Below are 16,647 nucleotides of genomic sequence, written 5' to 3' on the forward strand. Positions count from 1 at the left end.
TCTAATTTAGCTTGAAAATAACCGCAGTGTTTCAAAAGAACAGAGACACGACACATTAAGTACACATGGAGATGACAAAAGTTATGGCGGGACTTATTTTTAAGGGGTAATTTCCTGGTGGAAATAATTTCTGCCATGTGATTTACAGAAAGCGGAGTACAATACAGAGGAGCACTGATGCAGAATGAGTCAGCTCAAGTGCAACACATTTCGTGATTTTAAACAATAAAGCCGAATGAGAGGTTCTCTGCTACAGATTAGGGAGCTCACTGGAACCCATCTTTCATATATTACAGCAATAAATAGATGCAAATGTCTTCTGAAGGGAGGAAAACAACTCGTGATACCTCCAACCATGCTGATAACAGCAGGGATAACGAGACAGAAACCTTGTGTACTTGCACAAAATGCACCATTAAACTGCAGCTTTTCTAACAAAATGCATCTTGACACCTCAGCACCGTTGCTTGTGTCAAACACTGCCGTGAGTGGGGACTTAATTTCAGTCTTCTCTAGAATAATCCTGCAGAATGCTGATTGGTGCTAAGGTGAATATCAAATTAAGGAGTCATGTTAAGGAGGCAGCCTGACACACTGACTGCTCATTGTGAATGCAAGAAATGTGATATGTAATAAAATGTAGGGATTATGGGATTAAAGCCTTTAGGTGAGAGGATGAATTGAGGTTTTTTGTGCTGGAGTTACAATAGCGGATGAGATGAATGACTGTGTGCACAACTGGGCTTGGAGAACGATGTAACGTTTAGTACGATAACTTCTGGTAGAGCAGCAACATACTGACTGATAGGAGCCGCACAAAACTTTACTGTGATTGGAGGGCAGTGGATTTTAGAGAATAGCAAATACAAGTGTGACGCACACATAATCGTGGTTGTCTCCATGGGCACCTGTCTCCACGGTGACAACCTTGGGAGTTTACCAGGAGGACACAGTGGAGACATGGATTTGTGTGCCTGTGTGTGTGCTTATGGTGAAGAGAGGGCAGAGTGCAAGCTTGCATGTGTCAGTAAAATGCATCTTTATGCGTGTGTGTGTGTGTGTGTGTGTGTGTGTCTTTTTCCTGATGCTTATTAAGCAGCCTGCATGTTTATTCAGATCAGTGAATTTCAAATGAGTCTGCATATCTGCATTGCTTCACAGTGAGCTGCATTTGGTGTGTGTGTTTGTTTACCAGCTTCTGGTGGTGAACTTCATATTCGGTGCTCTGTCTGTCCTCCGTCTCCATCCGCAGCTCAGGAATAGCTTCACCTTCTTTGGCGAGAGAAAGAAAAGCACAATCTATTATGGATGGTGACACTCAGCCACTTTCACTCTCTCACAGACACACTTGCTGAAGTCAGACTCACTGACTAAAGTGCAGCGGACAGCTGGGTGTTGGATGTAGCAGCAATATGAATTGGATATAGCACATATAGGACAGCATATGCAGTATGCATAGACCTGCAGCTGCATTGCAAATCTGTTAACAGCCGCACCTGCACCTTAATGGAGGTCAAGTGGAACTGGCTGTGTGCAACGAATGGCTAAGAGACGGAGAGAGAATGGAAAAATACTGTTCTGGCTTTACCTCGAGTGTGTACTTCAAAACAATACATGTGTATTTTAGGAAAAGACCTTAGCCTTGCTGAACAAATATGTTTTGCTTTATATTTTGCCTGGAAGCTGCTTTAACAAAGTTATCATTGTTAAAGGTCACATGCAAAAGTGGCTGCAAGATAAAGTTGTTTATGATAGGATAGACACATCAGCTGGATGTGTCTCAAGGGTTCAAGACGACAAATGTCAAGAAAACAGATAATATTCAATGGTTACCAAGCACTGACAGGGAACCGTAGAAACTCACACCATTTTCTGATACAGTGCCCTTCAGAGAGTGTTTTTAACTTGTGACTACTTTATTAATGCGGATCAGATAAAAGCCCTTTTTCGTGATATATTAGGCTTCTCTTTTTATTTTAAGACATCATTAGCAGTTTTGTGTTTTGAAGGCTGCTGCAATACAGTTTGAACTGAAACTCACTTAGTAAGCGATCAGTGATGCCTCTAAATCACTCAGAAGGTCAGAGTTTTTAATGAATACATTTAAATTTCATATAGATCCTTAGCACTGTTCAGCAGTAAATCATATCTCCAGTGGTTATTTTTACTGAACTGCTGTGTACTCTGAATGCAGTGTCAATAATTGTTAGTGGTTTTTGTAATGTCTATGTTGTTTTTATTGTTCGGATGAGTGGCAAATGAGTTTCCCTGTTGGGGATTAATAAAGCCTTCTTATCTAATATACTCTAATCAGTCAAAGTTATTTGTAATATTAAAAGTCACAGATAAAGGCAACTGATCAATAAAGCATAAATGGATGAAAACTGAACTCTTATTAAAGCCACTAGAACCAAAAAACATCTATGAAGGGTGACTTTTTAAAAAGTGGGAACCAAGACCATGAAGAAAAAAAACAGCGAGTACTGCACTGGGTCAAGAAACTACAATTCTACAATTTCATTTAGCAGATGCTTTTATCCAAAGCAACATACATTTGAGAGTAGATACAACACAAGCAAGGATCTAGTTAGGAGAAAACAACCATAAAACAAGTTCAAGTATGGTAATAGGACCTTGGTGCCTACAGGGAGGTAATAGGATGTTTATTTTTATTTATTTATTCATATATTTTTTCTTTTTTGCCATCTGTCAAGTGCAAAGGGGTTCAGTGAAGAGCTGGGTCTTTAGTCCTTTCTTAAAGACTGAGAGGGATTCTGCAGATCGAACATACTTTGGTAACTTGCTCCCAAATGAACTAGTGTTTGTAGAAGAAAAACAGAAAAAATAAAAATCAAGTGTTCCTCAGCTATAGGTCCAGGTGTCAGAGGAAATAGTGGAGAAAAAATTACAGTCCCATTTCTGTTTAATGGCAGTCCAAAAAATACCCAGGCGCTCTGATTTCAAAAACAAAAAATCCTTTATTAATACATGGAAAACCAGGACTGAGGGAGAAACAGAGAGCAATGAATATTTTTTGGACTGCCGATCAAAACTAAGGACTTCCATTAATGAGAAACAGGTTTTTACTGACGAAGGAGTAGAGATTACAATACATTTAAAATTCAATCAGCTGTTTGCAACCATTATTCACCAGTGACTCATACATGGCCACCAAAACAATGCAACAAAACTGCTAATGTTGCCAGCAGAGGGTACATTCTTCGATCAAGACCCATCTCTACACATCAGTGAGCAAACACTGACGAGCTTTGAAGATTACAGTATAGTATCTGGAGCCCTAAACATATAAATATTTAAAATCACCACATGTAACTTTTTTAACAACAGCACCAACCTGGTCGTGTGGGAATGCCTCTGTCAAGACTGGGGCGAGAGTCCACTGGTTCGACTAGAAAGAGAAAAAGCTTAGGTTTTTTTATGCTAAAGCATCAAAAGGAGTTTACATATTGTTGGACTTTGAGTGTAATTCTGATCGGTTAAAATGTAGCAGCTGCTCTAAGTACTCTGGTTGTCAGTGTTGGCCTGGTTGAAGCTCTCAGGGTGGATGAAGCCAATTCCCCCCAGGGCCAGCGTGTCCTCCTGAGGCAACAGGTCGGTCTGGCCGTCTCCCAGCTCCTGGTCGGGCATCAGGGCATCGTTTCCGTAGCTCACCCTCACGTCTGTCTGCAGGTTGGCCAGCTGCTGGGCCATCTCCGCCTGCTCCCTCTGCAGGAGCTCTGGATGGACATCAGAAGGAGGCAGAGAGGGAACACAGAGGTCAGGGAAGGAGAGAGGAATCTGTCGGAACTTCAATCTAACCGTCTTCTTGCTTCAATAAAAAATGCGCTTGACGCTGATAATATTGCTGATCACGTATTTTTTTATTACGGTTTACAATGAGAACGGCCAAGTTTTTAGGCTGACTTGTCAACATATTCTTTAAATATTATATCCCACGCAACCTTCCTACACAAATGTTTCTATCCTAGAAGGGACAAACCACCTCCAAGAAATGTGGTTTAGCACAGTTTTTTTAATAGACCTGACGCCTAGCAAAGACTGAATGGCGTTTTTTCTTCTGTGTATGTTTGCTTGTGTTTGCCGGGCAGTACAAACTGTGACAGTCTTCGAGACAGAGACACAGATGGCTGCATGACGCACACAACTCCAATAAACCCACAAACCCACAGAAATACTGGAATGAGAGGGGGAGGGAAGGGAGGGGAGGGGATTTATCTTCCCAGCAAACAGTTTCATTTGACTCTGAACAGAAGAATTAGGCCAAATGGCTCCAATACCCTTATCAGCAAAAAAATTGCATTTTTAGGGGGGAGGTTGGAATTTAGAGCATTCAATCTCTGTGCTACATATAACACAATCAGGACAGTGTGTTTTCTGCCGTATCTCTCTCATACACGGGCCAGCAGTCACACAGCAAGGATAAAAGACATTCAAATTCACAGTTATAAGATGTGGTTTATGCCATTCTGAGTGATTTTTATTTTCTTGTCTCTCTGCCTATTAACTGTTGTCTCAGCGATAAAATCCCTCCCATCTTTCTCAGCTTTGCTTCTATTGTTATCACATGTTTGCCTGGATACTGCAGAGGCTCTGATTTTTTACTCAACCATGAATTCACCAATAGTACTAAATAAATGGAGAGCTCTAATTTAAAAACGTATGTTTTCAGAACTCACCAACTTGGTCCTGGATATCATCAGCCACACCAGGCACTTTGTAGAGAAGTCCCAAAGACTGGTTCATACGCTCCTCAATAACACGCAGGTGGGTCAGCACCTTTTGCACACACACATACAAAAAAATGCATTATTTTCTCTTAAAAAAGCACCACAAAAATCTGAATTCTGCTGTGTATTTATATAAATGCTGCTCTAAATGACCATGAAGACCAAAATTGTGAATTAAAATTAGAGTAAAGAGTAAAAATTTTGTGTGGGAGATAAAATATACAATGAAAAGTGTTGGTGAGTTGTGCGTCTGACATTACCTGAGGTCTGATCTGGGCTGCCTTCTTAGGATCCACCATGCGTACGTGTTCAAAGTGTTTCAGGGTGTGTTGCCTGTCCTTCTGCTCGGCACGCACGTACTTCTTCAACAAGCTGAAGACATGACGAGGCTGCAAGATGGAGGGCGAGAGAGTAAGACAGATGGTTAAGTGCAGAAGAGGGATGGTGAGAAATAGTAATATAATATACAAGCAGGAGCAGAAACCAACCAAAACAGAAGACATAATTTGTTAACATTGAAGCCAAATCCTGAAATCAAAGGTTTTTCTCTAATGTTCTGCAGCAAATCTCAAAATTAATTTATGTATGAACGCTCTGCCTGTGTACAAGTTTAGCCTTTAAATAATTTCAGTTTGGTTTGTCCCCTTCAATTCAATACGCTGACCTTATTTTCAAAGCATATATACAATACAAAGGGTTCATTTCGTTACATGCAGTTGCGCAGTGGTAACAAACCACAGAAGGAAAGGACTAACAAAACAGAACATATGCAGGGGAATTATTCATGCAGCAGGTCAGATAAAAGGGACACGTGAAAATATCTCACTTCAAAGAAAACAGAGGAAGAACCATCACAATGAGGAGTAAAAGCAACACAAAGAAGGGGGCAGATGGCAATGCAGATATTAAGAGATATGATAATTAAACACTGTCGGTCTTTTGCATCAGGCTGCTACTAAGTTGTGTATCTAACATACCCTGGGTGGGTCCTGTTGCAGTGCAGTCAGGTAGCTCTCCAAAGCCAGGCGGCGGCGGTCGTTGAGCAGAGCCTCCACCCGGGCCATGTGGGTTTCCACCAGCTGCTGGCGCTCACTGGCTGCTTCCTGCTCCAGCGCTTCCACCTTCTCCTGGAAACGCTGCGTGCACACAAAATCATCATGTCTTCGGCGGTGAAAATAAATAAATCAACACGATGCCCAGTATGTATACGGATTTACCTGGATGACAACCTTCTTGTCAGCACGTGGAAGATTCTTGGCTTCCCTCTCAGCCTCTTCCCACTCCCTCATCACCTGAAGACACGCATATGAAGGAAAAAGCCTTCATTAGAACTGTCATTCTGCTTTATCTATCCACCCTGTTTCTACACAAGGTTGGCTTTGCACTTGAGTGAGCTATCTCATCGCTTTTCACAGCTGTCTACAATTTACACAGCTATGAAAAAAAACAACATCGAGGCTAAATGTCAGAATGTCAATACGAGGGAGTTTCTGCAGCTACGCCTAAAGTGCAGTTTGATAAAGAGGGTAGTAGTCACAAAAATCAGCTGTTTTTGTTCACTTTTTGGTCAGTTATGGCCTCTGACAGATATTTGTTTTCATCCTCCTCTGACTAACTGGGTGGATTGTTTAATTCCAATGACCTAACACTGCAACCTAACAGCTGCTGTAAGGGTGAAGTCAACCGTGTGAAATCAGACGTCGCTGCGCCTGTAGCTATGCATTCAAAACAAACCTAAATGACTAAGCAGAGCGGCGTATAACACTTGCAAGAAACATGAAGAAAAAGAGGAGTCATTGCAGGCGCCCTACAAGGTTGTGAGTGTTCTGGGGCTTTAAAAACTGTGACGCTGCTGCAGATCATCTGGCTCGTCGCCGAAGACCGAAGCGGCTGATTAAAGAATACAATTAAAGTTGAAGTAGCTCAGTCGGCTCACCCGGGAGGGATTAACAAACACACCTATTCGTTTTACGTTTACTAACCTCTTGTGTTTCTATTTTCTATTCATAGAAATATCTTTGTCCTCTCCTTGCTATGAAGAAAATCCTCCTTCCTGTTCTTCCTGCACAGTCACCATTACTTCACTAATATGCATGTGGTCTGCTGATTAGCTCAGTCTACTAAATTTAAAGAAAGTTAACAGTATAAACATAAAACGTCTCCATTATTACCTGGGACATTCTCTCGCGGTGCTTAGCCTCCAGACTCTCTTTGGCTTTCTGGAAGTGGGCATGTTCGTTTTCGTCGGCAGGTGTCTCCAGGTAGTGGTCCACTGCATCGGGGGAGCTGGGGGTGGCTGTGGGTACTGTATCAAATAAGGCAGCATGAGAGAAAAAGAAAGGAAAGGGATGTGAAAAAACTTCCTTGATACAGCACACTTACTGGTTGTTCTGGGACCAACTGTGTTGCCTCAGCACACACAAACACAAAGTCGAAAATGGGTTAATAGGTTTAGTGTGGGCTCGAGAGAGAAAGAAAGCAAGATTGTAGCTGGAAGCCAGCACCTTCCAAAAGCAAACAAGTGAGTGCCTCAGATGACCCACGGTGCTTTGTAGAAGAGAGACAAAACCCCACTCTCATTTATGTAACTTTTATTCAGAGTGTGATAGAGCTCTGCTGCCAAACTACAGACACTGGAATCTATCCTGTGGGCTCAGAAGCACAAAATAAATGTGGTTGACTAAAACAGAAAGAAACGAATTGAATCAGTTATTGTGTGAAACCTGGATTTAATCAGTGGAAAGTTGATAATCTTTGGAAAACGTGCCATCACAAGTCGTACGTGACCAAATCGCTGTCTGTGTGCATGCATGAAGGTCACACGTCATGTGAAATTGGTTCCGTCTGATGACAGCGCATGACTGCACAAGACACAAAAGCAACAGAGGGATGTTATTCCCTCTGACCTGAGCAGAGTGTTGTGTTCGCCTTCGTTGTTTTAAAATCATTTTAGGGACCAGTTCACTCGTACATTTAATGAGATTTAGTGACAAACCAAATTTGGTTTTATTTAGGGGCAGGAAACGAGAAAATTGTTTCAATTTTTGGTAATTTGTGCAAACTGACCCTTCAACTCTTGTCCACTGTTAAGCTAAGCATTCACTACAGCAATGTTTCTAGACTGTGCAGTTTTTATATACCAATTATACACTGATTTATTTCCTCAGAAGTTCCCTATTTGCTACTACACTACCTGTAAAATATTGTATTTGAATGGTTTCGTGGATGTGCTGTGCATGCTATGCTTTCAAGAAAAGTATTTCTGTCAATAAACAAAGTTGTAAATTACAGTTTTCCTGCACTTTTGATAACGATAGTTGTTCATAATCATAACTGTCCAAAATATCAATTTAAATCCCATTAAAGACTAAACTACTGAGTGCTAATTGTGTAGGGGGAAGTGAAAGGAGTGATTTGGGGCACATCCTTGGTTTCTGATAGCAAACTGCTCTTGTTGACAGATTATGAAGTGCATCACTACCTAAGTGCATTCCCAAGTATGACCTTTTAGAAGAGCAAGAGCTTCCATTAACAGGGCAAATACTGAATCAATATAATATTAGACCAAAACAAACACAGAGAAGTGGCATTTGCTGCATGTAAATGACATGGATTATTACAATAATTATCATATGCTTTATATTTATTTAAAAAACCCTCAGATTTAGCGAAATGTCAGCTGTACTGAGGCTGAATGTGAATGATTGTTAATTAACCACACATGGAAGTACAGTGTGTGTTGGTGAGGTGAAAGATACTGCAGCACTTTCTCACCTCTGCTGTGCTCAGCAGAGCATAAACTCCAAACCAAAGCACACATGAGCGTGCACTCTCACACCGACATGTGCGCACATACATGCACACACACACACGCTGGATAAATTTAGATCAAAATACAGGGAGATGGGAAAAGCATGACTCCATTTTGCTGCAGGCCACTTTGTGCACACATATTCACACTCACACATTTCAAGCAAGGTCATCAAACCTTACACATCCAAAATTAATGTCAGAGGCAAACATCTAAACCAGCCTCTGCTGCCCGACTGTAATAGCCCACCTCAGTGGTCACACTCACATGGGAAAGAGAAAAATTCCAGGTGAAAACTAATTTGACTGAGATTTAAAATCCAATCAGTCCAGTTTGTGACTGAATGATCACATCTATCGCAACACGGAGAGGCAAGAAATATTCTCTATTGTTTCCAGGGTTCTAGTTTCCATTATGAGGAAGTCTGACATTTTAACAAGGTGGAAAAATCATTGGGCAATCACCCTCATTTTCAGTGATACCACTGATAATCAATCATCACAGTGTAATGCGGAAGGCAGGTATGTTCTGAGAGCATGTAATGTTGTATTGATGAGTTTTCCCTTACTGCTACCTAGGGAATGTTTCACATTTTCGACACTGCAGCAGGGTAATTTGACATCTGATTTCAGAGAGTTGAATAATGTAACATATTTCCTCGGTGATGACGATAGAGTAATGTAAGCAACCTGGCAACATGACAGGGATATAAGGGATATTGGACACTGAAGTGTGGATAACTGCAAAAATTGTTTCTGGCTAGATGATTTTACACCACACATTCATGCTATATATATATATATATATATATATATATATATATATATATATATATATTAATTATGGCTTTGAAATAGCTGTAATCATGTAAATTATAATGGTTATCCTACATGTTCTATAGGGCAACAACAGTGTGCAATGGCAATGTAAAGAATGTCCTCTGAAGCAAACTGTGCATGAAAATGAGCCTTTTGTGTCTAACCAGTTATTGGAGCATTTACCTATTTCAGTGCTGCCTTTTAATCGACCAATAAAATAAATAAATCTGGCACGCGATTTTACCAAACCTAAGAGTCTCCTTATTAGAAACTAAGAAGCACCATTTAGTAAAACTAATTCCTCTTTTTTCATCTGAACTGCTAAAAAAATCATAACAGCTTTCAAAACAAAACTGAGCCCAGTGGGAGCCAAAGTGTAAATCCTTTACAGCTCAGGTAAACACTAAACATCAGAGCTGCATAAATAATTAATTTAACCACAATCATGGTTTTGAGTTTCCACAATTAAATGAACATGATCGACTGCAGTATTGATGTATACACGCTTTGCTCATAAAAAAATGCCCATGTGGATTTCAAAGATTTGGTTCAATCTTGGGTAAACCTGACATCAGAACAAGTTATTTCACTCTTTTCCAAGTAATTTTTGGTCTCATACCTGCTCGAATTGCTGCGTGAGTAACTGAGCAGAGACTAGAGGCTTCTTTGTGCACAGCTATTTAGCTAGCATCTACCGTAGCCTGCATTTGAGGTGTTTCAGGAACATCGGTAAAATGTTTTCTTACATAAGTAATTTTATTTATATTTTGCTTCTATAATATGCAGAAAATTCAGGTATTCTGACGTAAAGACTTGCTCATTAGCAGGAATGTAGCACCACATGGAAGTAAAAGTAGTGCAGTAAAAATATTTTGCCCCTAAAATCAGTTAACAATCATGTATGATAGTTGTGATCTCAAAACTATCTGAAATAATTGTGATTTTTTTATTTTGTTCATAATCATGCTGCCCCACACATTGTGACAGGCTAGTAGGATTAAAGCTACTGACTGGTTTGTGACACACACAGACCGTGAAGAAAAAGTAAATGTTAGCAAGAAATTGAGCTGACAGAGAAGGAACACCCTGAAAAGAAACACAGCAAGCAAGAAACTTTTTAACAGATGTTAATATTCAGCAGCTAGCGGACAGTTGGGATAGACGGCGAGTAATTGTGAGGATTAGAGACAAACCGGAGATGGAAACAGGCAGTTAAAACCAGTGAGCTGCTGGTTGAGGTTAGCTGCTGTCGGACTTACTGACGCTGCTGCAGACAGACAGGCAGTACTCCTCTGACTCAAAGTTATTCCTGTTGCCTCCGCAGCCACCGTAGATAAACTGAGCACAGCTGCCATCCTGTCGGTCAAAGTACCAGCGGGGCAGCATGGCCCTGCATGGACCAGTCTCTGCATTGGCCCAGCACACATCTTGGAGGACATACACACACGTACACATACGCACATTTGTCATATTTTGGATTGGCACAAACTCTCTATAGGTCACCATACACCCTGTGTGGCATCTTTATGTCAAGGCCTTGGTGAAGATTCAAGGACATGAAACAAGAATAAAGTGCTTAATGTTACATAACGTGAAAAAAGTCAGCATTATTAATGCTGCCTGGAATTGAATTTAAGACCAATTTAGTACAAAATGAAGAAGCAGTGCCAGTACACCAATTCTGATTCTAATGGAACGTAGCTAATGAAAGCTGTGAAATGATAAATGAGCACAATAAGAAAAATGACAGCAGGAAATTAATGGGTGAGGAACACGAAGTTCAACTGTGTTTAGCAAAGCATAAAAATTGGGGGGAAAAACATGTTTTGCATGTTGTACTCCTGAGACTGTTCCACATTAATCTAAATGCAAAGAGACCAGGTCATCTGATGTCTGTATTGAAGATGTAAAGAGTTCTTCAAGTTAACCTAATAATGAAAATAAAAACATGATTGACAAGACTATAAAAATACATACATACATACACACACACAGTGCTTGGCAAATTTATTAGACTAGCACCCAGTGTAAGGTGCTTGCCACCATTGTCCTAAATTAACAGCATTGTTGATGACCAAAATATTTTACATTTCTGTAATGGTAAATCCACTAGTATGTGCAAACTTTTTAATCAAAATGATATCGTTAATGCTAAAATATAACTGTTGCTGTTATCCATTCTAGATGCACTGCACCCACAGTGAAACACGGTGGAGATTCCATTATGGTATGAGGTTCCATTTGTGGAAACGGCATGGGCATGTTAGTTAAAATGGATGGTATCATGAACAAGAAGGTCTACCACAACATCTTGTTGCATCATGGAATCCCTTCTGGGTTGAACATGATTGGTCGTGGGCTCATATACCAAGAAGACAATGACCCCAAGCAGACTTCAAAGCTGTGCAGAGACTACTAGACCAAGAAAAAGGAATCTGGAGTTCTGAATGAATCTGGCCAAGTCAAAGTCCAGATTTGAATCCTATCGAACGGATCTGAACGCAAGTTGTTATCTGAGCCAAAGGAGATCATACAAAATATTAAGATTTTTGGTTAATATATGTGAATATGGACCATTTAGCTGTTCCAGTTTGTTATTTGTCTAATAAATAAGAATACAATTTTAAGTTTGAAACAGGTATTTGACAAATTTCTAAAATATTCGTGTTTTCTCGTTTTTATGACAGATGGTCTAATAAATTTGTTAAGCACTGTACATATCATGGGAAATGAGAACTTAAACTGTACACAAACAAGCACATCAAAAAATGTTCCTCACCTCTGACAACTTCTTCCACAGACTCGGTGGTAGTGGTGGTGGTTGTCGTCATGGCAACATTGGTTGTTGGCTCGTCGGCGTCATCATTGTCATCGAGCGTATCGATGATGTCGTCTCCCTCGTCCTCCTCCTCCTCCTCTTCCTCCACCACCTCTTCATCCTCCTCTCCATCTCCATCCTGATCATTGTCCAGCACGTCCTCTTCCTCCTCCTCTTCTTCGTCATCTTCCTCGGCCACCTCCTCCTCCTCGTCCTCCTCTACCACAGATGGCTTGGTTTCCTCTTGCTGCTCTGCTGGCTCCGGCTCCCGCACCATACTGGGAGATAAGGAGGGATGGATGGAAAAAGGGAGAGAGGGAGGGAGGGTAGGAAACGGAGAATAATGAAGGTAACAGAGGAGTGAGGAGACATATGGAGGCAACAAGAACAATGAAGGAAGGAAAGGCGACAGAAAGAAAGATGAGGAAATGGGGAAGACAAGGTGTGTGAAGGTGAAGGAAGAAGGGACAGAGACTTTAAATTATAACCAACCTTCAGTTTGCTTTTCAAGGAGAGGAATTCCTCACAGCAATGATAAAAGTGAAAGTGGCAGTATCTGTGATCATCTGTGCGCTGATGTATGACTCTACCGCAGCCTTGCCCTCATTTATCTGTTTGTGTACCTGTTGTCAGAATAGTCAGTCTCCGCTCCACCCCACCAGACATCAGAATCATCAGCATCCTGCTCAGTGCTATCGGCATCACGCTCCGCCTCAGCGGGACAGCACACAAACTCCACTCCTCGGAAACGGTCGATGCCGCATGGCAGCAGCATCCCATAGTCGTGGAGATTCATGGTGCGGTCTCCGCAGGACTACGGAAACATGGAAGGGAAAATAGATCAGTACATATTCATGCTTATTATTAAAAGTAGTGGATCTGTGCTAGTGTGGACTCACCTCTTTGGCTACAGTATGCCAGTGCAGGTGGCTCTCGCACTGGTCCATGCGCTCCTGGTGCAGGAACTTGCACTTGTCAGGAACAAGCAGAGCGTCGCTCACAAATTCTCCCACTGCAGCAAAAACAATATGCATATTTAGAATTCATACACAACTTCAGCCCATTTTTTAGACTGACTGAAGACGCGTCGTAACCAACACAGAGAACTCTCAAAAAGCACGTGTCTCTATAATAACTCTTTAGGAAACAGATTAAGACAGTCATTTATTCCATGTTTGTAAAAGACTACTTTCAAGATATGTTTTAACTCATACACAGAAGCATGGTGGACTCACCCAGGCAGCGGTAGGGCACGACAATGTGCATGTGGCTGCGACACTGCTTGCGCCCCTTCTTGCACCAGTTCTGGATGCTGACTGGCTGGTTGGCCTCCACCACATTGGTAATCTGGAGCTCTGGGTATACCTGTGCACACGGTATTATGTTATAATCACACCACAGTACCGCAAAGCCACTTGTAGTTCTCGTTGAACCTTTATAACAGAAGTTCAGAAGTGAGAAGCACGAATTCAGAGTTTGTGGATTCACCCACTATGTGTCCTACACACACTTGCATTGGTACCTAAATGTTTCTGACTAATTTTATTTCCTGTTCTGTCCAGTGCTTTCGCCCATGCAGCTCTCTTCCTCTTTATGCTCCATCGTATCCCCACGTATTATCGACAGCTAAGTTTCTGTTTCAGGGACAGTAAATCACAAGATGGATCTATGACGCTAGGGTCACTTTTGGACTTGCCACAGAGTGATAGACATTAAGAAAGCTTTTGCTTATCCATTTCAAAGGTTATCAGTTCTTTCTGTTTCACCGTCTGTGCAAACATATTTTGCTCCCTCATTTTGAGAAATTTTGTTGTTTTCCAAGATAGTTAGTCTTTGCACATTACTGCAGTGCTCCTGGATGTCACTTTTTGCTTTTCAGACTAGTGTGTTTACCTCTATATTCCTCTCAGCCATGCATAACATCTGCCTCTGTACCATATTCTGAGCTGGCATGTCATCCCTCTCCAAAATACTTCTCCCCTCATTCTTTTTCATGACACCTCCTCTTCTATTTTCTCTCCCTTCATACCTCTCCCAATGCAAAGGAAAAAATTGTCATTCCATAACCTTCTTGGTTTCTTGCCACACTCGAATTTGTCAAATCAGCTTCTCCATTCAGCTTTAGAAAGGATCTGTCTTTTTTATTTTATTATCTGAAGTGTGTTTAAAGCTGCGACTCAAGGCCGATTCATAAGTAACTGTTATCACTAGATTTGTTATCAGTGGTAACAATGCAAAGATGGATTTATCTACCTTAGAGTCTGTTGTACACGTTTTGTAGAGGAATCAGCTCCTCTTATCCGACAACTCCCTTTTATCATAGTTTGTTTATCTGCGCTGCTGGAATATTCCCAAATGAAATAATGTGGTTTTGTGATGGGAAAAGACAGAGCCTAAAAAAAGCAGTTTTAGTCAGTTTATGAAATTCAACAGCCATGTGTCTAACAGAAGGGTGCATTTTCTTAGGCTAAACAACAACAGAAAACTTGACTGTATTGCATTTAAGCTTTTGGTTTGTTGGCTTCATGCTGCCTAATTAAAATCTAACCATGGCTGGTGAAATAAAGTCACATGGACTTAAGCAGCTTGTTTACTGAGCAGAGTTTTGGCATCATGTCATACTGCCAAATTGGGGATTTTGGTGACTAAAAACAAATCTGCTTGTGGACTGTGTAGCCCACTCATGACAGATTTTTCTGTGCTCCTATATTCCCTCACACCAGCAAGAACAAATACCTTCACCTCTTAATACCCATAATTATTTCTGCTTTGGCCTAGTTTCTAATAGTGTGTTCACACTGTAAGCTATCAAACATCTTTGCTTGCTTTTTAAACCGCCTGTGTTAAAAAATTTAAACTGTTCTCATTTTCCCAAACACACCAAAATAAAACTATAATTTCTTTGGATAATTATAAAAACCACAATCCAATTCTACGCTTTTCTGTTGTCAACTCCCCTAAAGTATTCACGGCAAAGACGCCGCACTGCTACCTGCTAAATCATTGTAATTTGTTCTCAGTGTGTCAGATAATGGCTAAAATGTAAATTGCCTGACCCAAAAATCTGACTACAACTATAAAAAATTATAATCGAGACTTTTTGCTCACTCAAAACAAACACTGGGTAATTACAGTTTGAGGATTCCCTATATCACAGCATACCTAGCATAACGAGTACCATTATTCAACATTACCCTGACATTCATTATCCATATCCCCAACCTTTCCTACCCCTCCCCCTTGAGGCTGATACTTTTCAGTACATCAGATATAATAAAGATTCATATCAGCCTTAAAGAGTGCATTAATAAAATCATGTAATATGAGACTTAATTATTTCTCCAAGGGGGAATAAACTGTTGTACATATATAAGGGAGGTAAGCAGCTTCTGTTGTGCGTTGCAGAACCCCCTCACACGCCCCCACAGTTTACCTCCTGGCAGTACTGCAGGATGCCCTCCTTGGTGCCGATGCAGCTCTTGGTGCCCGAGGGGTCCGGATCCCACTTGCCACTCTGCACGTTGATGTGCATGTTGAGCTTACCGCAAAACATGGCCACCTGGGGCTCTGCCAACAGACCCATAGAAACATCTGTAGGCACCTAAGGGTAAGGGGAGGGGGGGCAAGAGAAAGGGAGAGAGATTTAATGAGATATACCACTCATGTTAATCTCCTTGAGCACTTGCGCTGAAAAATGCAAGACGGATGCAATTAAATTTTATTACTTAGATAGAGGGGGGCCGGGAGAGGAGAGGAGAGGAGAGAGGAGATTAGCGTGTTAGATGAAAAGTAGATGAGGTGAGCTGGTTTGAGATGAGAGGAGTGGGAGAGACATGAGGGAGAGAAGAGAAGAAGATCCAAAGATAAGGTGTTTGTGAAAGTAGGGCTACAGCAGATATTCCTCTTCCACTTTCATGAAAATGTTGGGTTTGATTTCTATGTTCTTACAGTCCTAGCATCATACTTTGCGCCTCAGCTGGTGTATAGTCAAATGTGCAAAAAGATGTTGCTGAAAAATGATGAAAACAGAGCAAAATCAAAAGCTTTACAAGGATAAATTGCCTCAAACAACAAGCCTCCAGCAATCAAATACACCCTCTGTTGTCTATGATGTTCATGCACAAGCACACACACCCACTCAGCTGCCCTGTGCTATAGCCTCTACAGGAGTATTGTATATCTCTGGGCTCGTGTAGGCTTTTTCTTCCTTTTTCAGGGCAGTATAGTGTTTATATAACCCTCTGTTGATTTGTTTTTGGTTCATTTCTCGCCGTTAGTGCAGCACATACTGAGAAGAAGAGCAGGTTGGCTGGGGGCAAGGGGAGTGTGTGTGAGCAAGAGAGAAAGTCCGCCTTTGGCATGAATGTATTAATTTTTGTGTTAATTTACGCTCCTGTGTGTTGATTTGTGCCTCTCCGTGTGTGTACGTGCCACTGTTGTCTGCCTGCATAA

The 16,647-nt window shown here is 41.1% G+C and overlaps 1 protein-coding gene across 2 annotated transcripts in view; it reads right to left on the reverse strand.

The window, feature by feature from the left end:
* The window catches only part of appa (amyloid beta (A4) precursor protein a), a 36,571-nt gene that overhangs the window by 3,362 nt on the left and 16,562 nt on the right, over positions 1-16,647 (reverse strand). Inside the window, exons 2-15 of one of the 2 annotated variants that reach the window (XM_023280539.3) lie at positions 15,629-15,796; positions 13,431-13,560; positions 13,095-13,207; positions 12,819-13,009; positions 12,157-12,473; positions 10,637-10,804; positions 6,920-7,053; positions 5,966-6,040; positions 5,726-5,884; positions 5,009-5,137; positions 4,698-4,797; positions 3,525-3,737; positions 3,356-3,409; positions 1,193-1,272 (exon numbers count right to left, since the gene is read on the reverse strand). In XM_023280539.3, coding sequence (XP_023136307.1) covers positions 1,193-1,272; positions 3,356-3,409; positions 3,525-3,737; positions 4,698-4,797; positions 5,009-5,137; positions 5,726-5,884; positions 5,966-6,040; positions 6,920-7,053; positions 10,637-10,804; positions 12,157-12,473; positions 12,819-13,009; positions 13,095-13,207; positions 13,431-13,560; positions 15,629-15,796 — 2,031 coding nt within the window. The remainder of the gene's footprint in view (positions 1-1,192; positions 1,273-3,355; positions 3,410-3,524; positions 3,738-4,697; positions 4,798-5,008; positions 5,138-5,725; positions 5,885-5,965; positions 6,041-6,919; positions 7,054-10,636; positions 10,805-12,156; positions 12,474-12,818; positions 13,010-13,094; positions 13,208-13,430; positions 13,561-15,628; positions 15,797-16,647) is intronic. The other variant, XM_023280540.3, reaches the window with a different exon arrangement.

The sequence above is a fragment of the Amphiprion ocellaris genome, chromosome 24 (genome assembly GCF_022539595.1).
Source record: "Amphiprion ocellaris isolate individual 3 ecotype Okinawa chromosome 24, ASM2253959v1, whole genome shotgun sequence".
Taxonomy (NCBI): domain Eukaryota; kingdom Metazoa; phylum Chordata; class Actinopteri; family Pomacentridae; genus Amphiprion; species Amphiprion ocellaris.